At 41.8% G+C, this 24,231-nt stretch overlaps 1 protein-coding gene across 3 annotated transcripts in view; it reads right to left on the bottom strand.

The window, feature by feature from the left end:
* The window catches only part of ACOT12 (acyl-CoA thioesterase 12), a 57,876-nt gene that overhangs the window by 15,628 nt on the left and 18,017 nt on the right, over positions 1–24,231 (bottom strand). For all 3 annotated transcript variants that reach the window (XM_027769951.1, XM_014585918.2, XM_027769952.1), the window contains 7 exons: positions 20,678–20,813; positions 7,649–7,805; positions 5,801–5,920; positions 4,332–4,482; positions 3,650–3,705; positions 3,305–3,368; positions 2,265–2,348 (listed from right to left, as the gene is read on the bottom strand). In XM_027769951.1, the coding sequence (XP_027625752.1) occupies positions 2,265–2,348; positions 3,305–3,368; positions 3,650–3,705; positions 4,332–4,482; positions 5,801–5,920; positions 7,649–7,805; positions 20,678–20,813 (768 nt within the window). The remainder of the gene's footprint in view (positions 1–2,264; positions 2,349–3,304; positions 3,369–3,649; positions 3,706–4,331; positions 4,483–5,800; positions 5,921–7,648; positions 7,806–20,677; positions 20,814–24,231) is intronic.

Genomic DNA, 24,231 nt, shown 5'->3' with positions numbered 1-24,231 from the left:
AAAAAATATATATCTATTCAATGACTGCAGTAGGACATGTAGCCCCAGTTAGGTGCTACTTTATAGGATGCGTAAAGTTAGACTTGTGTTCATGGAAATGTGTGTGTCACCTGTGTTTGCTATGAGGGTATTTGGATTGATTAGGGTCTTTGGTGATTCAATAAAATGTGGGGGTAACGGTATAGAAAGCAAACCATAGATACCAGAGACAGTGTGGGAGGAGAGCAGGAGGTGGCAGAGGGTAAGAGATAGGGAACCAAGGATGGGGGGAAAAAAAGCAAAACATACAGAAAACAAGAAATGGAAGGTCATTTGCTGACAATAACATGTTTGTTGATGTGCTTGATTGAGACAATATACAGTGTACTCTGGATGGAAAATCTCATTTTATATGCTGTAATGATGTACAGTGAATGAATGCAAATAAATAAATTGAAAAAAAATTAGAATAATAGTAATAATAATTGGGAAAATCATAAAAAAGATATTGAATGTTGAAGCAGGGAGATTACCGAGACGTCTCTGTATTGACTGACATGCATGGCATTCCCTTTTGAAAAAGCAATGTAATACACTGTAAAGTTATGTGTAATCCAATGTAATATAAACAAGATTATGATGATAATAAAAATTTTAAAAATTAAAAAAAAAAGAATTAATCATTTGATGGCTTCCCTATACACACTAGCAAATTTATTGGTTTGGGTTTATTTCTGGCCACAACCTCCTAAAAAAGGGAAGTTTAATATAGAGCTTCACCAAATATGTACTTTTGCTTCCTTTTGGACATACATTTGTTCTCTCCACTGTGCTCAGATACCAGTAAGGGTGTAAGAAGCAGATTTCATATTAGTAAATGAAAATAAAGCATTGAAGCATCTCTTAGGGGTTGATTTCATTCCTCTTATGGGAAATGAAGAGAAACAAACAGTTTGATGTGTTAAACCTATGTTTCTACATCACTGAACCAAGCGAAGAGGGAAATATGACTGGGGTAAGAAAGGAAAGGAGAGGATTCAACAATGAGGATGGGAACATAGACGACAACAAAAACCAAGACACCAGAGGAGGACCAAGTCGGAGCTGACGAGAATCAGTGAAGCAGCTTCTGAATACACTTAGGTTTCAGGATGAAGTGACTCTATAATTTATCCTGCAAACTAGAACATGGAGGCACTGTCAGTAATTAGAGTAGGGCGGCAGTGTAAACCAGGACCGCTCCGGGAGAATCAGGACCTACAATAATGATGTTCTAGAGGCTACCACTTCACTGACGGTGAAGACCGGTGCACACAGAACTGTGAACTCAGCCAATGAGCCGCCATTACTGAGCATCTGTAGAACACAGACAGTCCTAGGGTCTGGCATGTAGTGGCAACCGATGGCCCGCAGAAAACTTACAGGAGAGTCAGTGTGTGCATCAGCTTCATAGGGTCTCCTAAAGCCTCTGAAATTAGGTCAAATTAAAATCCCAATGCTAAGAGAAATATGAAAAAGTCGAGACAAGCCTTCTTTCTAAAGAAGTTTAGGATCTCATGAGAGAAAAAAAAGACTAACATAAAAAGTTAAATTTCTATGTAAGGCTTAAATATCAGTTTGAGGTAGATGTGGAAAAAAATGACTCAAGACAGGGCATAATTAGCTGACAATTACTAGTAGAAAACTCATGACTAAAGGAGTTGCTAGAGGGAGAAGTTCATTAAGTTGGGGCTGATAGTGGCTTTATGGAGAAGCATCTGTCTTGCGTCTTGAAGGCCAGGTCAGATTCGGGTAGATGGAGAAGTAGGAGAGATGTGATGTGAGAACCTGAGCTCAGAGACAGGAATATCGGCGCGGCATCTCAACCCTGAAGAGACAGGGTTGAAAGATGCTTGCATCTTAGAAACAGTTCCCGCAAATAGTTTTTTATCTTCTTAAAAGCAGCAGTAGACATAGCAGAACCCTCACCCCACTGCCACCATGACAACTTTCATCTGCAATGGAAAATGGTTGGGCAAATACCTGGCCACCTCCTACCTTTTCTATGTTTAGAGAGATTTTTGCTAAAGGGCACATATGCTCACCAGAGGGATAAAGAGATAAAGTGAGAAATCACTCCCTACGGGGACTGCCTTCTCCTACATTCTCCTCTTGGGATTTTGTGTACACATGCACACACCCCCAGTATGAGTTTCAAGTCTCTGGGTCTGGGACTTGAACCACAGTTGGCCACGTGCGAGTCTAGCACCTCAGCTACCATGCCACCTGCTGGCACCACCTCCTACCTTTTCCACAGCGCTGGTCACCTCCCAACCCTTTTTGGCCGCCAACTTTTTGAGAGCCTCCACGTTGCCATTACTCAGGGATGCCTAAAAGACATGTTTTTAAAGTTGTGTGTTTAATGTATAGATACGTATTCAAATCTTTTCTGCTTAGAAAATAGGCACTGTTAGAGGAAGTATATGCCAAACCAAAGTGACAATGTTGAGCTTATAACTCAGCACAACCAACATCTAAGTATATAATGGGGAAATTCTGTGGTTTCTAATTACCTTTGGAATTCAGATCAGGTAAACCTTGGCTTAGAAAGTGCGCATCATTTCTCTTTCTTAATTTTGCCAGAAGGCACGTGCACTCACCAGAAAGAAACAGAGAGAGGAGGGGAGTGAGAAAGCATCCCCCAGGAGAGAAGCATCCCTCTTTCTCCATTTCCCCCTCCTCTTCAGATTTTGGTGGGATCTGGCTGCCATAATTACCACACCATGGGCTAACTCAAGCAGCATTTTTTAACTGGTGTCCTGACCAGACAGAGTATCCTCGGGCATGATTTATGGTCAATGTCTAATGAGTAAACTTGGATTTCCCTTGATTGTTTTATTTCTATGACGTTCAAATAGCTTCTATTGGGCTGTTGGGAAAGTCAAGATGTATTTTTCTATGTTTTATGCAAATATGCATCCTGACTTTCCCGATGACCTAATACTTTGTTGCTTTTTCCTAAAAACAAGCCAGTGGGCCTGTCATTCAGCACAAATCATGGTAAGATACCAGCCGTCAATGTACCAGGCTGTGCACATCCATCGAGTGTCAGGGCGCCCTGAGTTCCTGGTTCAAGAACTGGACACAGAAGTCTAACAAGACACTGAGCACGTGGCTGCTGAGCAATCCCTCAGAGCTTGCTTTTGCTTCATTTTGACATGACTAGTTGCTATAATTTGCCTTTTCATCTAACCAGGAGAGCACAACCAGAATCGGTTAAATACAGGTTTTTCTGTTGTAATTATGTTAATTATATACAAAGAGTTCCAAATCACAGAAGTGTCACCTGCTTGCTTATATCCCAGTGTATGAGAAGTGGAACCTCTTCTTTGTGGGAAATAACATATTTTCTGGAAAGAAAAACGTGAAATGTCAGTTTTCTTCCCTGAATTTAGCACGCAACAATAACCATGATATTTTCTTGAACTGAAATAAATTTTTAAAGCTGCTTTTACTGGTAGACCAATAGGAGCAACCATTTTCATAAGTCATTAGTCATCTTTCAGAGTCAGGAAATGTCAGACCTTCTCTTGTTACATTATATGAAAAGCGACCCAGAGAGGGCTCTTCATTATACAGTGCGTTGGGTAAGAGAAGAGTCCATAAACTCCTCACACCCAAGGTCTCTTACCTGCCTAAGCGAATTCTCTTGCGTGCAACAGCTCCCCAATAGCGTCTATATTCATCCTTTAACAAGAAAGGAAAGTCAATAAACGTCTAATATTTTAGTGCTGCATCTTTAAGCATCCTTCTCCTAAGGCAGGCGAAAAGGCTAGCTGGGATCTGGAGCCTCTGTGTGAACTCTTCATCAATCAGAGCCTCTGTGTTGAATCCACGAAGAGCAGTGGCAGGGATAGTGCCACCTTTACCACTATTTCTTTCCTTTCGTAAAGAGATTAGGATCATTTCCGACACCAGATTTATACATTGGTCTCACTACAGAGTTTGAACGTTGGTAATAGAGCAATTCCAGGATAAGGGAAGGACAAGGTTCCAATAAATGTAGCACAGGGTAGAGAACCGGATGTGAGGAAGAGAAGAGATTCAGAAAGGAGTGTGCACGGTGGTCCGCCACCCACAGCATCATGGGGCTGATAGAGATGAGGCCTTTAGGACTGCCATCATTTCAGTAAATGATTAAAGTGATTTGGGAAAAGTAAACAAAATTTTTTTTTTTTTACTTGTCACACAGAAAACAAAATGAAAGGGAAATAGCGAAATAGCTGTAGAGGGTGTTGCTGGTGGGAGGAGATGCTGGATAGAGCTTTTTACTGACAGGTCTAATCACTGGACCTTCTTTAATAATGACTGACCTTTGAAATGGGTTTGATTCTGGGAAACGTGATGAGTTCTCCCTTATCATCGACGGCATTATAAATCAGGAAAGCACTGTTGATGTGACGGCCTCGTCCCTTGGACCATTCCTGGCAGTCAAAGGCCTCCACACGCACTCCAACTTCGACACTGCAGGGGAGATGCGGGCCGTGGGCAGAGAGCCAAGGCTCAGTAGGCCTCCCCTGCCCACCCACCACTACCCCACCAGGCAGCAGGAGAAGGAGACTTCTAGTCTCTCTTCTTTGTCATTAGCAAATCTTTGCAGTTATTAAAATCCATTTTCCAGTCAATGGATCAGTTTGTACAAGCCTCTGAGAGCGTTTCCACTTCCAAGTGAGATAAAGGCCACTTGGAGCTTTATGTACATTCATGAATATATTTTGTTAAAGGGGGAGGGATTAAATTGTGCCAAAGTCATATTTTCTTCCCTAAAATCAATAGTTCTGTAATTAAAAAGAATCAAACACTGAAAATAGACAGGAAATAGAATCTTTTTTCTTTTTTACTTTTAAAAGAAAAAAGCACTAAATCATTAAATCATTTTATTCTGTATGAAGAATAATTAAAATAATCACAATGTGGTTTAGACTTCATGGTGGCAAGTAACAGGACCTTGGGCCAACTGGGACATGCAACCAACCTCATGAGACAAAAATCAACCATCATAATTTACATGGCATGAGGAGACCCTAAGCAGAATGGAGGGTTCAAATTTATGTCCATGGATTTTTGAAGATTAAATGTTGTTTTAAACAGTTAGAAGGAACTTGGTTATTTTCAAGTACTGTAGTCCCTACACTTACCCTCAGATTGAAATAAAAATTAAAAATCATATATGTGTGGCCAGCTGGAGACATGGTGATTAATGTGGCTGGATTCCACACAGCTAACTGCACAGATTCAGTACCAGATCTGGTGGCTCGAAAAGCATGGCAGCATGGTGTGCGCATGCCCAAAATCTCAAAAGGAGGGAAAAACGGAGAAGAGATTGTGACATGACCATGAACCACCGGGGGGTACTTTCTCACTTTCCTTCTATATCTCTTTCTGGTGAGTACATACACCCTCTGGCAAATTAAAAAAATAAATTATAGGGACCAGCAGTTGGCATAATGTCTATGTCACTGGATTCCCATGTAGTCAACTGTGGTTCAAGTCCCGGACCCGGTGGTTTAAACTCACACCAGGTGCGTGTGTGTGCATGCCCAAGATCCCAAGAGGAGAATGGAGAAGGGATTACGGTGTGACCATCCCCCCTGGGGGGGGTGATTTCTCACTTTCTGTCTCTCTGTTTTTCTGGTGAGTGCACATACTCTATAGCAAAACAACTCTCCAAAAAAAGTTATATATATACAAACATATATATATATATTTGAAAACATATATATAATATATAATATATATATATGATTAAGCTTTTTTTTAACAGCCTAACAGCACACTTTACCAGGTCTGAAATGTATTGTTGACAATGGCATTGAAGACAAGACGGTCCCCAACTGTAGATGGTCCCCGAAACTTGAACATGTCCACAGACTTCAGAAAGGGATGTGCCCAACACAGGCGGCTGAAGAAATAAAGGGAAGGAAAGAGAAGAAAGCTATCATCTTCCAAAATGTTTTCATCAACTACTGATTTGTTGAACGGATGTGACGGAAAAGTATTCAACCTGTTTTCTAAATAAATATCCCTTTTACCTCGAGTAAAATAAGTAACTGGATATTGTGTGTTGAGAATGGTTCTGTATAATACCTGCAAATATCTAGGAAAATACCATGTCTGTGAGCAACAGGGTCTTTACCAAGATGTTTGCTATTGTCTCACTCCCTAGGGAAGGCACGCCAAAAAACAAAAGAAAACAAAACAAAACAAAACAAAACCCAATGGCTTTTGTTCTAAGTTGAGGTTGTTATTCATCCTCACAGCTCATGACTATAGTCCCAGGAAGCTGTATCTTCCAGCTGGCACCAGGATGCAAGGGAAGGCAAGTGCCACCTGGTGCCATGGACACCCCTTCCTCAGTCTCTCAGGTGACCAAATGCCCACACAGGTCAACAGACAAGTCTCTGCCCACAGAAGAGTTAACCGGGATCACTGCACAAAGCCTGAGAAGCTCCATTTTACAATTTTTATGTGTATGAAGTTTTGAAATAATTACAAAGAATAGTACATTTTAGAAAGTTACTTCCATAATTTTCTACATTTTCTATTCCTACTGTTATTCAATTACACTAAAGAATGGCGCCAACACTAAGCGAAAGACTATGCCATAGTTCATTATATTGTTAGCCTTTACATAATAGAAAATGTTCAAACGCTTTGCTGTCATTAAAAATGACAACGTTCTTTAAAAAACAAGCTGTCTTATTTGTGCATAATTTATAGAAAGGATAACCTCAAGTTTCTAACTATAGTCATAATTATAGACATATTAATAATATTTTTTATTGAGGGAAATAAAACCTTAACAATTTTTGGCAATTACAAAAATTGTCAGAAGGAGATCCTATTCAAATGCATTTTAAGAGTACATGGTGTTCCTTAAAGCTATCCAATTACCTACATGGTTCCAGTAAGAAAGAATAAAATAACCATTTTGCATGTGAGTTCATTTAACATATTCTTCCAAGTATTCCCCTCTTTCTCTTCTTTCTTTTTCAGTTAATTCTTTGGCTATAATGATTTTAGCCAGCACCTTCAAAGGTCAGATCTAATTGTAAATTGTCTTTTAAAAGGCTTACAACGAGACTATTTTTGAGTCTAAATGCTGTCTTCTATTTTTATTCTGTGCCTTCTTTGCCAAAAACTATTGTCACAACAAGTAGCAAGGTCACAGGATCAATGTTCATATTTTAAAATAAAGCCTGAAAACTATCATTTCATTTTTATTCCTGAACCAAGAATTTTTTTTAAAAAATTTTTATTCATTTATTTTATTTTACTTTATTTTATTTTGAATTTGACCAGAGAGAGACAAAGAGAGAGAAGGAAAGTGAGAAAGCAAGCTGCCAGGTCCAGGACTCGAACCATGGTTGGCCATGTGGGATTCCAGCTGCCTTAACCACCATGCCGCCTGCTGGCCCCTGAGCCAAGAAATTTAACCATGCATCTTTAAACAAAAGGGAAGGTTAATCCTAAGGCAAGTAAGTCAATTATTTCTAGTTTTGTTTTTCCACTTAGATTTAGGCCTCTGTCCTTTCTGTGGCTCCTGGACCAGACCATAGTTAGGTCTCAGACCCTTTCTATTTCCTCCCACTTCTCCCACAATCACATGCCAAAGATGAAAACCAAGAACCTGGCTGAAATAGTGGCCACTGTCTCCATCCAAGCCATGATCTGGCCACCAAAGGTATTTCCATGATGGTTTGCATGAGGTGGGAGGACGAGTTCAATGCTCTGGACAGCGGTGCCCCTTGTAGAGACTGTTCCTTCCTCTTCATCACAAACGGGATCTGAAAGGCAGATGGAAACATTAGTTTTGCAGGAGCAGGTGGGGTTCAACCGTGAGACCTGGGGCTATGGCTTTTCCTTCCCAACAGCACACTCAACGCTGGGATTGTTAGAAAAATTAAATGACTCTCAAAAACTTACAACTGATGAAGTAAACAGGCTCTACAGAGGAGCTTTCATCTAAATGGTGAATATTTTAAAAATAGCTGGCTGACTGAATTGGGTTAAGGTACAGATCAGAAAGGGGCTATTAGGAATTGTATTCCAATCTGTCTACTAAGGCCACTGGAATTTCGATTAAAAGAATGGTTACTGGTCAGCTGCGGTGATGCAGCAGGAACGCAATGCTTAGTGATACTGAAGCCACGTGGGAAGCTCGCAGGTTCGCACAGTAGGTCTGCCTGTACGTGCTGGGTGTGCTCGCGTGCCCGCGATCCTGGCTGGTTGAGACTGGGGAAGGGTTGCAGCATGGAGGCTCTGTTGGGGGTTATGAGTTTATCAGAATCAAATTGTAATCCTTTGTGTCAGCCCTGACTTAACCGAGCTGGGAAGACCAGGAGGTGTTTTCTCAGGTGGGTATGCCTGGGAATGAGATTCTGCCAGACCGCACATTGCACAAAGACCACTCTGACCTGACGACTTCATCAAGGACATTTGCAGAGGGACTGCCTGTCCAGACTTGGACCGACTCCACTCTTCTTATCGATCTTGGTAGCTGAGGGTAATTATCCCAAAACCAATAGTGTAATTTTCTCCCACTCCGACTTGTGGTCTTTGCCTTTGAAGCCTGTCTGAGGATTTTAAGACTTTGGTGAGCATTTTCAGGGTTTATACAGGCTACAATGCCACTGCAGTCTTCGTGCTTATGCCCACTTAAACTTTTGCTTTACAGATTTTGACTCAGTTTACCTTTTAAGGCGAACAGAGTACCTCCTCTCCCCCATATAGGAGAAATAAATAAACAAACTGAAAACAAAACAAAAAAAATGGTTACATGTAAACTTGAAGAGTTTGGGGTGGGAGAAGGGTAGATCAGGACCAGAAGGGGTAGAAACTCAGGAGATGAGGGTTAAATTACGATCTCAATGGTGGTGCTGATTCCCCAGGTGTAGACTCATGTCAAACTTATTAGATACTATGCTTTAAATACAGGCCATTCATCGTATGTCAGTTACGTTCCAATAAAGTTGTTGAAAATAAAGGAGTAGAGTTTTGAAGGACTGCAGACACTGAGCTGTCTGGAACACCATAAACTTCGAAGTGGAGATGTGGCCTCCTGCAGCAACTCTTACAATGAAAACAGGAACAGAAGAGACACAATACACTGTACTTCCTGAGGTTCATCTACTTCTTTTCTTGTATCATATCTGCTTCATTTACTGACAAATTGGTGTCTACCCTCAACAGTGGAGAAGTCATTTACTCTGGCTACAAGGCAGTAACGTGGATTCCATTATGCTTCCTGCCTCACCAAGAAATCACCAGCCAGCTGAAACCTCGTGTTGCTGTCACTGTTGGAGAATTGGGGGTGGGTTACAAGGCAGGGAGACCCTCCTGGTTGTACTGAGATGCACAGCCGAGCTGGCGACAGCAGAGCGAAGTACACCTGGCTGCTGTAACAGGAAACGGGCTCTTTGTGAAGTCATATTAGGTGGTCAGGAAATGTGGTAAGAGAACTTTTAACTATTTCCTAATGGAATTTTTAGATTTATAATTAATTGATGCTCTTTTGCTTGGATTTTTTCTCATGTCTCCATCAATCATTGTAGTGCCTGGTTTAAAACTTGTTAGTAACTTCACGTAATTCTAATATAAAACCCCTAGTCCTTCCCTCTAAGCCCTTCATCATGGTCTGGTCTGCCTTCCTCTCCTGCACCAGCAGGTCTGATTGCCATGAATTCATCCACTTCACTTCCCCACCTATTCTTTTAGCTTTTTTTTTTTTTTTTTAGAGGTTTTTGCTATAGGGCGCGTGCGCTTGCCAGACAGAGAGAGACAGAGAGACAGAAGGTGAGAAATCACCCCCCGGGGGGATGGCCACGCCACAATCCCTTCTCCTCCATTCTCCTCTCGGGATCTTGGGCACGCACGCACAAGCGCCTGGAGTGTTTTAAGCCACCGGGTCTGGGATGCGAACCACGGTTGACTACGTGGGAGTCCAGTGACATAGCCATTACTCTAACTGCTGGTCCCTCCCCCGCCTATTCTTGCTTGCTCACTTTCTCCCTTGCTCCAGCCACACTGGTCTTTCAGTTCCTCCAGGAAAGTGTTTGTCATTAATGTCAGGGGCATTTGCGCATCTCCTCTCTCTCCACAGCAATCCCCCAGCCAACACCACCACTCTCTTCCTCTTCACTCCTCTCCCGACTTGCAGTTTGTCACAGCCCATCTTAGCCACTTCTTCAGGAGAGCCTTCCCTGACATCACAGCTAAGCCCACTACTCTGAGGTCCTGTATACACCTTCCTTTTGTGAAAACAGTTTTATGTCCGGGACCAGCAGGTGGCATGGTAGTTAAGGTGCTGGACACTCCCACATGGCCTACCACGGTTCGAGTCCCGGACCTGGTGGCTTGTTTTCTCACTTTCCCTCTCTTTCTCTCTCTCTCTCTGTGTCTCTGTTCAAATTGAAATAAATGAATGAGTAAATAAAACTAAATAAATAATTCTAAAAATATATATAAAAAAACAGTTTTATGTTCGTGCAATTGTTTATTATCTGATCCACTAGCTCCAGAGCTCGTAGAGGCAGAATCTACGACTTTTTTAAGCTAATATAATTCCTGGACATAAGTGCTCAATACGGAATGTGTTAAATGAATCAATGAATGCATGAACGAACTTTGCTGACGTACTTCATATTCCAAGCCCTTACTCTAAGAGAATATTTTAGGTAACAAATTGGTTGTTCTACCTTACACTGCTGTCTGCTGCTTATGAAAATCCCCACTGCTCCCCATTTTTACTTAAACAGTATGACTAGTTGCTCAATTTATTTTTCCAGTTCAGTGGATATGAAATAGTTTCTGATGTTGGTATAATTTCCAAATCTTTCTTTTCTTTTCTCTTTTCTTTTCTATTCTTTTTTTTTTTTTTTTAGAGAAGTTTTTGCTACAGGGCGTGTGCATTTGCTAAAGAGACAGAAAGAAAGAAACCGAGAAATCACCTTCCAGGGGGATGGCCATGCCATAATCCCTTCTCCTCCATTCTCTCCTTGGGCTTTTGGGCACATATACACACACACCTGGAGTGAGTTTTAAGCTGCCGGGTCAGGGACTTGAACCTCAGTCGACTATGTGGGAGCCCAGAAACATAACCCTGATGCCATCTGCTGGTCCCACATTTATTTCTCTGATTATTAATAAAGTACAACATGTTTGCATCTCTATATTGAACATTCTTGTTACCTCTTAGTGATGATTCTCTGCTTCATTTTTAAAATTATTGCTAAAAGGCACATGTACCTGCTAGAGAAAGAGAGAAAGCAAGCATCTCCCCACTCCTTTAATGGAGCATGCTTATGCTGCAATTCTTTTTTTTCTCCATTTCTCCATCCCATCAGGATTTAGGGCATACACAGACACACACACACACGAGTGTGTGCTTGGCATGTTTTCCAAGATGTGAGTGCTGGGACTCAAACAGCAGTGGGCCCAAGTGGGATCCAGCTCCCTGTGCACAGCACCTAACCTCTGTGCTATATGGCCAGCCCTCTTTGTGTGATTTGCTTCAAATATTACATCTTGCCTACTCCTGGAACTTTGATTAGATCCTGTCCGACTTCTTACTGCAGTCTGTCTCCTAACTCCTCTTACATAGTTCCCATTTCTCTGCCTACCTGGCCGTATCTATTAATAGGTAATTCCTTCAGATCTGTCTTCCAGTTTGCCTTCTTAGCTCCTGTCTAATTCATCTGTTGAGTTTTAATTTTAAATGATTATATATTCTTTAAAGTTTATTTATTTACATCTTCCATGAGAAAGAGAGAGAGAGAGACATTCCAAAAGAGTGCTCATTCTGCAACCTATACCCAGAGTTAGCTAGCCCAGATCACGAGCATGCACATGCACCTGGCATACAAAGGAGGCTCCAACCTGAAATCCCAGGCCTTCCCACTGGCTCTAGTAGCATTGCTGCTGTGCTACTATCTGGCCCCTTTCTATTCTTTGGCTGTAGATACTCTCTTTGTTTGTCATGCCCTCTAAGCCATCTTTGGGACCTGCATCATACTTGTGATACTCTCTTACTTCCCAAAACATGCTAACATTCTTATTTCATATTCTTTACATAATATATTAGGTATCTGCAGTCTTTGTGGATCTCATTCAGACTTTGTCACTGGTGGGTCTTAGTGCCATGTTTATTTTTGTCGTTCATTAGTTTTGACTAGGATCTCTTATTGCTTGGATCTTTTTTGTGAGAATTTTTTTTTTTTTGAGAGGTTTTCGCTATAAGGGCGCGTGCGCTTGCCAGACAGACAGAGAGAGACATAGAAACAGAAAGCGAGAAATCACCTCCCAGGGGGGATGGTCACGCCACAATCCCCTCTCCTCCATTCTCCACTCGGGATCTTGGGCACGCACGCACACGCACCCAGCGTGAGTTCCACGCCACCAGGTCCGGGACACAAACTGCGGTCGACTACGTGGGAGTCTAGCGACATAGCCATTATGCTAACTGCTGGTTCCCTTCTGTGGAAATTCTTGAGAGCCAGGTTGGAAGTCATTTTTTCACAAAGGATTGGCAGTTGCTGCCGAAGATTAGCTATGGATACAATGACACAGTGCCACTTTACAGGTAAGCTCACTTTATCTGTTTCTACCCAAGTAGGTCATATGAACTCTAACACCAGATCTGCATGAGGATGCACTTGTAACTGAATTCTCAAAGAGAAACATTTTATCTTCATTCTTCCTAAGGCTAAAGCTGAGACAGAAAAGCATCTCTCCTAGAGTTCTCTTAAGGGTAGAATCTTTGCAGTTGACTCTGAGGGTATCATTTTCTGGGGGTTACAGCTTCATGTAAGGCTCCCTGATCCAACCTTCTACCTTCCACAAACCCCTGGCTTGTCTCTTGAGCTTACCAGGTCTGTTAAATGCAAGCTCTATGGCTTTGGGCACCCACAGGGTCCTCTAGAGCAAAGGCCAGCTCCAGTGTATTCTAACACTGCTGCACTGGGGCTTTCTAACCATTCTGGACTTCAGGATTTTCTCTCATTTTCCTGACTGTTGAGATGTATTTATAAAGATATTTATAAATACTGATCTAGAAATTATAAGGTTTTTTTTTTTTTTTCAGACATCTGGTCTACCATGCTGCTGTAATCAAAATTGAATTGCTTTCTAAAGTGAGCTTTGAAAGGCATATAAAATCTTAACCCCTTTCAACTTCTCTCTCTTTTATTGTATATATTATTAGACAATGTTGTATAAACATCTCAAACTAGTGTCAATTGAGATTATTTTATTTTCAGGTTACTACTGTTTACTCGATGGAATTTTTCTGTTTAAAATAAGTTAATACAAGCCATCTTTACAATATATTGTCAAATGAAAATAAATCATGTATACTGTTAAATGAAAAGAATCAAAAGTATGTGCTGTTTGTGTGTGCGTATGCACACGAGTGTGTGTGTGTAACACTTGTCTCTGAGGGCTGGACCTGGGTAACTGGGTGACAGAGCTGGTAGGAAGATTTACTTTTTAATTATATGCCTTTTGGTACCTTTTGAATTTTTTATTCTGTGCATGTACTATCTGTTTCAAATAATTTTTAAATAATTATAAAATTAAAAATTTACAGAAGGTTTTATAATATAAGAGACATTGCAAAAACTCAAATACAAGGCTGCTCCTTCTTTTCTCAGGGATATCTTTGAAGAAAAAAATCCACTCACTTCCTGTGAAAACCTATATGGCATACACTGGGACTCACAAGGGAAGGTACTATGTCAGGTGATTTATGTACAAGTAGTGTCTATGATATGTACCCATATAATGTAATAGATAAATAGCAGAGCAGACTGGTACAGAAGCATACTTATTTACAGGGAATTGCCAACCATGAAAAAAAAACCAGAGTGTTCCCAGGTTCAGAGAGCAATTCGGGCACGCATTCTGGCTTGGGGTAAGTACAGTAAACAGACATCCTTCTCTCCATAGGCTTTGAGTGGTCAAGTTCAATACTTGTACTTTGAATGTTTTTAAAGGATTATGTCATCATCTGCATTTTTAGGTCAGAAACTTTGACCTAAATTGAGGTTATTCTGGTCCTATGCAAAAGGATCAACCAGGATAATACTCGTAAGATCTGAGTTCTTACTAGAAAATTATAATAAAAATGTTTCAGATTTTTTCACTCTATATGCCAGGCTTCTAAACATTACCCAGGGATACAGGAGCAATTTCTAAAAAAACCCTTTTTAAACAATAGGCCAGGAAGCCTGTGCATGCATGAGAGAAAGAGAGAGAAGAGAGAGATAATGAGAGAGAAAGCACCCCCAATTGGGCCTAGCCATGCTATGATCCTTTTCCCTCCAATTTTCCATCCTGTCAGGATCCTAGGTATGTGTGTGCCTACCCGTTTTTCCAATCTGGGATGCCAGCAGAATCCAGCTTCCTCCACACAGCACCTAACCACTGTGCTACAAGACAGGCCCAAAAAGCCTTTTATTTTACAAAATCAAATCTTACTTTTTCCCTCTTTTTTCCTCTTAAAGCATATAATCTGGATTCAGCTTTCTCAATGTTCTAACAATACTTGTTTCTATCATACAATATCTTGAAAAGGATTTTAAACTTTTATGTCTGTTGTTACAATCTGGCTGCTGTTACAGCCAGGAAACAAGCCACTTGGTCTACAGAAACTTTACGAGTCAAGGACTGGCTCTTAGATTTTTTCAGAGGAATCAATTTTAAGTGTTGTGGTATTTTTGGTGGCATAGATGTTAGTAAAATTTCCAAAGGGAAGATCAAATCAATGGATTAGGGTTAAGAGTTGTACTGTGCAAAGAAATGTAAATAATCTGTTTTAGTGTGGGTTAAGTGAGAAAGATGATAAAAGCGAAGCAGACTGTAAAAAAGTCTGTAATTCTAAACTGAACCCAACATGCAGATCTGATGCCTTCGTTTGTATCATCTTCCTAACAAACTGAAACTAAAGTCAATTCAGCATTTTATCTCTGCACTGGAATGACCTCAGCATGTGCCTGTTATTAATTAATTTAATGTCTCTAGCACACGAAGTACTTTGATCCTGTAGAGACAAAGACTCTGCTGCTGATTTTGTTTATTAGTACAACTTGTACAACACCAGAAGCCCATGGAGCCACCCGAGTTCACTGGGCTCATGTTACCTGAGTGCGGAATGAGGAGGCTTGAATCCTACGTCCTAGAACCCTTCCCAACAGTGTAACCCTTGGGAGAGAAGTCAGCAGCAGAGTTTCTGTAATTTCCTCCCAAGACAAATAACAGTTTTCAAGTGATTAAAGTACAGATTGGATGCAAATCATCTCTTTCTTTTACAAGCAACCTCCTCCTAAGCAATGATTTTTATCAATCATTTTGATCAGCATGGAACCATGACTAAGTTTTTCTTGTCCTGAAGAACAATGCCCTTTGACCTCCAAGGTGGAGGCTGTTTCTTTCATCCTCCAGAGCCAAGTTCCTTCAAAGTAAAGTCTTCCGTTTCTTCTGTGAATGGGGACCTCTCAATTAACAACAGTTATGACATCGCTTTCTGCATGCCCAGCACTGTTCTAAGAGACCAATTTATATGAACTCATTTACTACACAAACCTCTTGCATAAGTACTTTATTGTTCCTATTTTACAGTTCTTATTATGCTTTTTTTGTTTGTTTTTATCTTAGCTCAGCGATCTGAGAAAAACAGAAGCAGAGGTCTTGGTTATAGACAGTAAGTAAGAAAAGAAAAAGAGTAATCTGCTGGCCAGTAGCCACTAACTTCAGGAGGACGTACATGAGCCAGTGAGGAGGCCCAGTTCCTAATAACCTGGCCTTTGGAGTAAATAAGCCACATGAAGAAGCAGCTGTGTCTGGTGTGAGTAGCTTAGGTGTGAGGAGGCTGAAGAAAGGCCCCTGTTTCCCATGGGGCTGGGTCCAGAAATCAGAGGGAAGTAGGTGCCCCCCACCTCTGATGACACAGGTCCATGAAAAGACCATGAGAGAACTGTGTTCCTGTCAAATGCCAGCACTGCTGTAGGATACTTCCCACTAGTGTGGACATTTTGAGATACAGTTCAACACTTCCATTGCCCGAAAAGCAGAGGCTCTGAAATAGCCAAGCTGTCCTACAAGCTGTGAGGGCCACTGTGTCCTCATGGCCCATCTGCGGTGCAAAGGACACTTGGGCTGCCAGGGTTTGGAGGCTGCGGGGCTTCCTCTGCCATCTGCTCTATCCTGACCTGTGCTTTGAAAGAGCCTAGTGTGGAGTGTTCAGTTTGGCACGTGACTGTGACACAGAGGTTTTGGAGAGCTGTTTTCCATCCTCTTTATTGCTCTAATAGGGACCATTCGAATGTCTCCCTTTCCGTACCCCAATTACTGCCCTCATGCTTGCACTAACTCCACTCTCACCAACGTCAGTAATGACTCCCCTAGTCCCAATCCAGTGGACTGACTTTTTTTGCTTTTGCTTTTGCTATAGGGCATGTGTGCTCATGAGAGAGAGGTGGACAGACGTGTGGGGTGGGAGTGGGGAGGATGGTGAGAAATCACACTCTAGGGGGAATGGCCACACTGCAGTCCCTTCTTCTTTCTCCTTTTGTGTTTTTTGGCAAACATGCACACATGCCCAGTGTGTTTTTAAGCCACTGGGTCCAGGACTTGAACCTCTCAGTTGGCCGTGTGGGAGCCAGTTGCTTTAACCTCCATACCACTTTAGCACTTGTGGTCTCCCAGTAGACAGTTTTTAATGTGCCCTTCCTGGAGCACAGGTGACCACACATTTCTTCTCACCTTACTCCCTTGGCTGTGGCCCTACTCTCTCTAGTCCTCTGCGTGTCCCTCTGATCAGTCCCTCCCAGTCTCCTCTGTGAATCCCACTTCCCTGAGCACCTCTTAGATGCTTGTGTTTCTCAGGTTCCACTCTTAGTCCACCCCCTTGTCTCCCTGCGTTCTCTCTAGGTGACCATGCTTACTAGCTTCATGTGACTACCATCTGTAAACTGTTGTCTCTCAAACTTCTCCTCAGTCGTGGCCTCTGCCTTCAGGATGTTCCAGAGGCATGGCAGACTCCAAAAGTCTAAATCTGAACTCACCATCCACCTCATTACTCTCTTGTCACTCTGTCTCAGCCTATGATGTCATCATTAACCCACTGCTCAAACCAGAAACCTCAGAGTTACCCTGTTATTCCTTCTTCCTCATCCAGCTCCCCTCCTGCAGCTAGACCTTACTCTCCTGATTTTACCTCTTGTAAACATGTCCCGCCTCTCTCTCCCCACAGTCACTATCTTGTTCAGGAATTCCTCACCTCTTGCCTGGTCTCTCTCCTCTACCTAGAGTGACCATATCAAGTACAAACCTAACCATGCCACAACCCTGCACAAACTCTTTCAAAGGCTTCCATTAAGGACAAAAGAAAAGTCAAGCACAGTCCTATCTTTTCATCTCCTGCCTCTGCCCATCTGGAATTTTCTCTCTGGACATCTTCCTACAGTGTGGTTTCCTAGCACGCAGCATGCTGGCTTATGCCACCATGTCTTACTCATGCTGTTGCTTGCTTTGCCTTCCCTTTCTAACTTTCTTCTCATAGTTCTTCCTCCAGTAGTTCTTTCCTGAACTCCTAAGGGCTCCCTCTCTGGGCTCCCACAGTAATTTGGGGTACAGCTCTCTATGTACTCTCCATTTATTTTCTTTCTTTCTTCTCTTTTTAAGAAGTTTTTGCCTTAGGCCACATGCTCTTGCCATAAAGAGAGAAAGAGACACTGAGAGAGAAAGTGAGAAATCACCCCCCGGGGGGATGGTCATGCCGCAATCCCCTCTCCTCCATTCTCCTCTCGGGATCTTGGCACGCACGCACACACGCCCGGCGTGAGTTTTAAGCCACCGGGTCCGGGATGTGAACCGCAGTCAACTACATGGGAGTCCAGCAACATAGCCATTACGCTAACTGCTGGTCCCTCCTCCCAGAATCTTGAGCACACATGCACATGCGCCCAGTATAATTTTCAAGCCACCAGGAGTCCAAGGGTATAACCTTATGACATTTGTTGGCCCCCTTCTTTTCAAACTACTAATGTGTCTGTCTCCAGCACTGCACTATACATTTTCAAGAGCAAAGGCCCTGCACTTTTCATCTTTGTACTTCTAGTGCCAAGCACATCCCTGGCATATGGCGGGCATTTTATACATATCTATTGGCTGGAACTAAGCAGTTGGTGTGGTAGTCTTGCTCTCTCCTGAGGGAGAAGGGGTCCATCCATCTCTATGGCTATAAATGATCTTAAACACAATCACAAATACACTTCATCTAACCTTGAAGCACAGGATTAACCTGACTCACACCTCACTCAGCAAAGGGTCACCATTTTCTTAGTGGCAGCAGCTTATTCTAGAGAGTTCCAGATTAAGAGGTTGGAAAATAGGGCCAGCTGCAGTGGCACAACAATAACTCAACACCTTGTAACACTTCTCAGCCAACATGGTATGGTCCCAGATCTGTGTCCTGGAGTCTCCTTGTATATGCTAGGCATACTTGTGATTGGGGATGCCTGAGGCTGAAGGTAGGGTGTTAACATTCGGTTGGGGATCTCTTTCTGTCTCTCTCTCTCTCTCATAGAAGAAATAAACATAAACAAAAACTTTCAATAATCTTAGAGATGTGATTCTAAGAGACGACTTATAGGAGTAGAAGCAAATTCTTAAAAGATCTCAGGAAGAATATACATAGACTTCAAAATAACTGATAGTACCAACCAGACTTCTGATTGTTTATGTGAACTTTATCCTTACAAACTCAGGTATTTGAATTTCGATGAGAACAGAAGTCTTTTCAAAAGATATTGTACAGGGGACCAACAGATAGCATGGTGGTTAAGGAACTGGACACTCCCACATGACTGACCATGGTTCAAGTCCCGGACCTGGTGGCTTGCTTTCTCATTTTCTCTCTCTCTTTCTCTCTCTCTCTCTCTGGTCAAACTAAAATAAAATGAATGAATAAATAAATAAAACATAAGTTAAATGATTCTTTTTTAAAAAAAGTATATAATTGTACCAACAGAAAGACCCGTGAAATCAGGCTAATTACACCTACTTACTTATAACCATGTTAAATGCTTGAGTTTTCAAGACACCCTTAGAGATATACTTGTTAAACAGTATGTATTTAACCATTAGCGAGTGTTTTATCTATAATATTTCATTTTTTCCCCTGGAATTTTAGAGGTGAGGTGACTGCAAGATATATTTGAGGTTGATTGCCTCTCTGGTTTTGTTTTTTATTGATGGTTATCTAATCTGTTTTCATGGTTTAGCAATTTCATTATTTGAACAAAATGCATTTAAAATATATTTTGGTACCAAGACCATCTTTCAAAAGAGTCTCAGTCTTGTTAACATAGTCATTTAATGATGACATCTTCATCCCCTTAAAAATAGCTTGGTAGTGGGTATTGCCCTTTTAATGGTCAAGAATAAGTAGAAGTCTTTGAAAAGCTCTTTTCCACTTCATAGGTCTTCTGTGGGCTTGTCCTAGGACCATAAGGATGTCACCTGGAGTAGAATAAGCCTTTCTACTTCTACCTTCTAGCTTCTCCCTTCCCTTCCTCCTCTGGCTTTTGTGTGTACTCTTCCTCCTTCCTCTCACTCTGACCCATTCTTGTTCTCTCCTTTCCTTCCTCCTCTTCCAGCGCTGTCCTTGGGAGCCAGTGGAAGGCAGAGCTTCCTGAGCCTCCTTGCCCCCCTGGCTGGCTGACTCTGCTTCCATACTCTGGCTCCATGTTCTCGTCTGCCATCTCCCCAGAGAGTTTTGGAAAAAGGGTCAGACAAAAAGGAAGGGCATGGGAGGGGCAGGAGGCCTGCCTTACCCTGTCAATCAAAGAGCCCGGGAAATCACTATCAGAGAACTAAGAAACTCTGACTCACACAACACAGGGTTTTTTGGAAAGTGCCAGAAAAAAGGAGCAAATTCTCATCACATCTGTTCACACACTGCGTGTTTTTTTGCAAGTTTCTTCCCTACTCAGAGATTCAGTCTTCTCTTCTGCTGACATTACATGCAGCCCCTATGATGTGAGGACTGAGAAGCTGCCTGGGGAACTGTGAAGCCCCTGTCACCACATGGTATTATCACCATCCCTCCAGTAATAGACCATTACTGATAAACGTTTAGAGTAACAACTACCTGGTCCCTTACTTCTCACTCACTCTCAGAAGACCCTCCAGTTTAAAGAGGCCATAGGTGTCAGAGCTGTATTCTAAAGGGACAGTCCCTTTCCTCTCCAGCTACTGGATTTATTAAAACAGACAACTCGCATCACCATATTTTCACCGCAGTAGCGTGAAAATGAGTGTGCTCTAAGAAAGGAGTCCTTCAGTAGCTTGGGATCCAAGGTGACTTTGACCATTTCCTCTACTTACTAATGTGTACTTACTGATGTGTTTGACTCTTTTGCAAAACTAGATCCCTGTATTTTACAAAGTAATTAGACAATGGAGAGGAAAAAAAAAAAAAAAAAGGAAAAAAACCCTTCACAGCCAACTAATAAAAATTACTGATGTGTTTGACTCTTTTGCAAAACTAGATCCCTGTATTTTACAAAGTAATTAGACAATGGAGAGGAAAAAAAAAAAAAAAAGGACAAGAAGCCTTCACAGCCACATCATATAAATTCCTCTAAGTAGATGTACTGACCATCAAACTTGCTACTTTCCTTCATTAAGTTGTTAAAGGTATCTTCGTGCTGTAATCGAACCTTCCTTCTCTCAGAAGCCAGGTTATGTTCGACGTGATCTTGTTCCGTTAGAAGTGTGACTGGTTTCAAATGAATCTAGAGAAAGAAAACCACTTCATTACATTGCCTTGTTAAATTATAAAAGCACGACATGAATTTTACAGAAACAAATGATATGCTCGGGTGGTTTTTCTAACTAAGTACCTAGAGCATTTATGGGGGTTTTCAATAAACATTTTATCAAGTTTTTTTCTTAAAATACTTTTTAACTACAAAAATCAATATAGATTTAATCATTTCTTCATACAAGTAATATATGTGCTTTGAAAAGTTTTCCTTATTAATTTTCCATGATTTGAAAAATTTCCAAGAGAGCTACAAATAAGAAAATTTTCAAATGGATGAACAAAGAGAGGACCTTTGACCTCACTGGAAAGTTTTCTGTATTTTGCAAAATTAAGATACCAGAGAGAAGGACCAGCAGATGGCATAATGGTTACATTGTTGGACTCCCATGTAGTTGACCCCAGTTCGAGTCCTGGGACCAGATTAAAACTTATGCAGGGTACATGTGTGTATGTGTGCCCAAGATCCCAAGAGGAGAATGGAGAAGGGATTGCAGCATGGCCAGCCCCAGTGGGGAATAGTCATCTCTCGCTCTCTGTCTCTCTTTCTCTCCAGTGGGTGCACGCACCCTATAGCAAAAATCTCTCTCTCGGAAATAATAAAAAGGATACCAAAGGGAGGGAATAAAGACGTTCTAGAGAAAGCTATCTTAAACCGAGGGAGATTTTCAATTTGGAGACTTCATCACACGGTGAAAACATTATCTACTAAACAAACTGAAAGAATCAATATGTCAGAATAAAGCTTTAATTGACCTCCAAAAACTTGGAAATATGATGCAATAGGACCAAGAGCTCAAGCCCTTCCCAAAATTTCCGGTATGTAAGGAAGAGTCACCTTGCTGGGCTGGGACAGCGCCATGCTTATGTCCAGGTGACATCAAGTCTGATACTGACTCTTGGCCAATGTAATGATAAAATAAGGTAGTAGTTAAAATTCCCTGCACGAAGTCCAAATTCCCTGGCCTACCTCATCTGCCTTCATCAGGAATGTGTTTAGATTGGATGACTTGCTCTAGTTTACCTCTTCACACAGCCTCGTTTTAGTCGTATGACCACCCAGGTATTAAAGACCACTTGGTAAATGTGTGCTTTGGCTTTCCTGAAATCCAGACACCTTTGCATCTATGTATCTTGGTGATTAATAATCTACAAAGTACATCTGTGCAGCATAAGAGGCCCCTGAGGGCCAGGTCTGGAAATCTTGAGCCTCTCTGACCATGGCCTGTGTTTTCTTCCTCCTGCTGTTGCATGTTCTTAGTGAGGCCTTGTGTGAGTGTGTCCTAGGAGTCTTGTGAGCCCTTTCAATGCCCCAATCTGGGCAATTGTTGTACCAAATCTATTTAATCATTGCCAGCTTCATTCTGGAATAAACTCATTTTGGGCAGAGATCCAGGCAGCCCTGCTATTTCAAATAAACAGCTGATTTTCCATGGTCTTCTTCATGATGCGCTACTGAACAAGAATATTACAACAACTGGACAGTAACTTAGTCTGGGAACGATGCTTTACAGTTCAAGTTATCTGAGGCAGCACTACAGTGTCCCTGACTTCCTCAAATGCTTTTGGAAACCAATTCTTTTTTTTGGAGAGGTTTTTGCTATAGGGTGCGTGTGTTCACCAGACAGACAGAGAGAGACAGAGAGACAGAAAGCAAGAAATCACCCTCCAGCGGGGATGACCACACCACAATCCCTTCTCCTCCATTCTCCTCTCAGGATCTTGGGCACACATGCACACACGCCCGGCGTGAGTTTTAAGCCACCGGGTTAGGGACGCGAACCACGGTTGACTATGTGGGAGTCCAGCAACATAGCCATTACGCTAACTGCTGGCCCTGGAAACCAATTCTTTAGGTTTAGCAGCAATTGGAGTGAAGTATGACTATGAGTGGACTTCAAAAAGGCTTTGAAAACATGGAATTAAAGCATGAGTTTATTTTCATGCAAAGGTCAGTTGAAATCCATGCATGGTTATTTTATAATATATGCATTTTCCAAGAACTTTATGAAGACCTCTCCAACCCTTGTCCCTGAAGACAGAGTGAGAAGCCCAAGGCTGAAGGGTGCCCTTCTTCTCTCCTATAAGTGAAAGAATGGATGATGAGGCGTGCTCCTTCCTGTCACTTCTTTCCAGATATAGAATGCTGCACGTACCCTTATATTCTCATTCCCAGGTGTCTGGACATGCAAGAACACTTAGGAGAAGCAGAATAATGGGCAAGGCCTATCCCAGTGTCTCAGATTTTAATGAAGAGGCGATGCCTGGGATGCTCTGTCAAAGTGCAGGTCTGAGTTTCTATGCTGGTGATCCTAATTCAGCAGATCTGAGATACAGCCCACAAAGCTACATTTTTCATAATTAGAGACATAAACTTGAGCTTGAAAAGCAACACTGTTGGGCAATATGAATCGCCTTGCAGCATGTTTAACGCTGGGCCTAGAGTGGGAGAAGCACTCCAGAGTACAAAACTCTAAGGGGACTCCTGCCACTTTGGCACCAGGGTGGGCTAACTCAGTCCCAGCTGTCCTTGCAGCCCCTGGCTCAGGTGAGGAGCAGTTGGTAAGTGCAGCTCTGTAGCCACCTCTGCTGGCTACAGTGAGAACTGCTCTGTCCCAGCCGGCTCTGAGAGAGTGGAGGCAGGCAGTCAGAGGAAGAACACTTGGCAGAGTGAGAAGTTCTCAGTGCTTCAAAGTGGAGCTGGGAGAAGCCACGGTGCCCACTTCCGGTGTGATTTTTGGAGTGAAAAATGTGAATTCTAAATTAAATTATTTCATTTTGAAAATGCTTAAACTAAATGAAGGCTCTCCCCAGGCATCCCCCTGACCCTAAAAATAAATGTCAAAAAATGATAATAAGTAAATCTGCAGTATCCCACAGAAGTGCAGGTCTGGGCGAATGGCCAGGCTGGCCAGCCAGACCCACACGTCAGGCTACCACATTGCTTTTAAGGATTTTTCTTTTTTTTTTTTCCTACCCCAGATGCCCTGATGCTATTTTTAAACTTCAATAACTCAGCGACTTTGACATTTTTCCTTTAGGTGTAAAAAAATGATTGGGCTGTAACATACAACTGCTTGCTAAATTGCTCCTGCTTTTTAAAAAAACATGTCATTTTAACTCAATTTTTAGTTATATAACCGCAAAAGAAAAGAATCAAAGCAGTAAACAATATTTTTGAGAAACTAATATGACCTTTAGATCATGTAAAACACAACTTTTTTTGTTTTTTCAAAGTGGCTACATCTCCTTTTCTCTAAGGTACTTAATCCTATGATGTGACCACAGAGTGAGAACCTTTGCAATAAATATTGGTGAATAACAAATCTTAGGAGAGTATATCTCATGGTAAGAAGAAATGTTCTTCCATAATATTTTGATACAATTGC

This window comes from Tupaia chinensis, unplaced genomic scaffold (genome assembly GCF_000334495.1).
Source record: "Tupaia chinensis unplaced genomic scaffold, TupChi_1.0 Scaffold000099_1, whole genome shotgun sequence".
Lineage (NCBI taxonomy): Eukaryota > Metazoa > Chordata > Mammalia > Scandentia > Tupaiidae > Tupaia > Tupaia belangeri.
The sequence above is the reverse complement of the archived record's forward strand: the minus strand, read 5'-3'. Positions and strand labels throughout refer to the sequence as shown.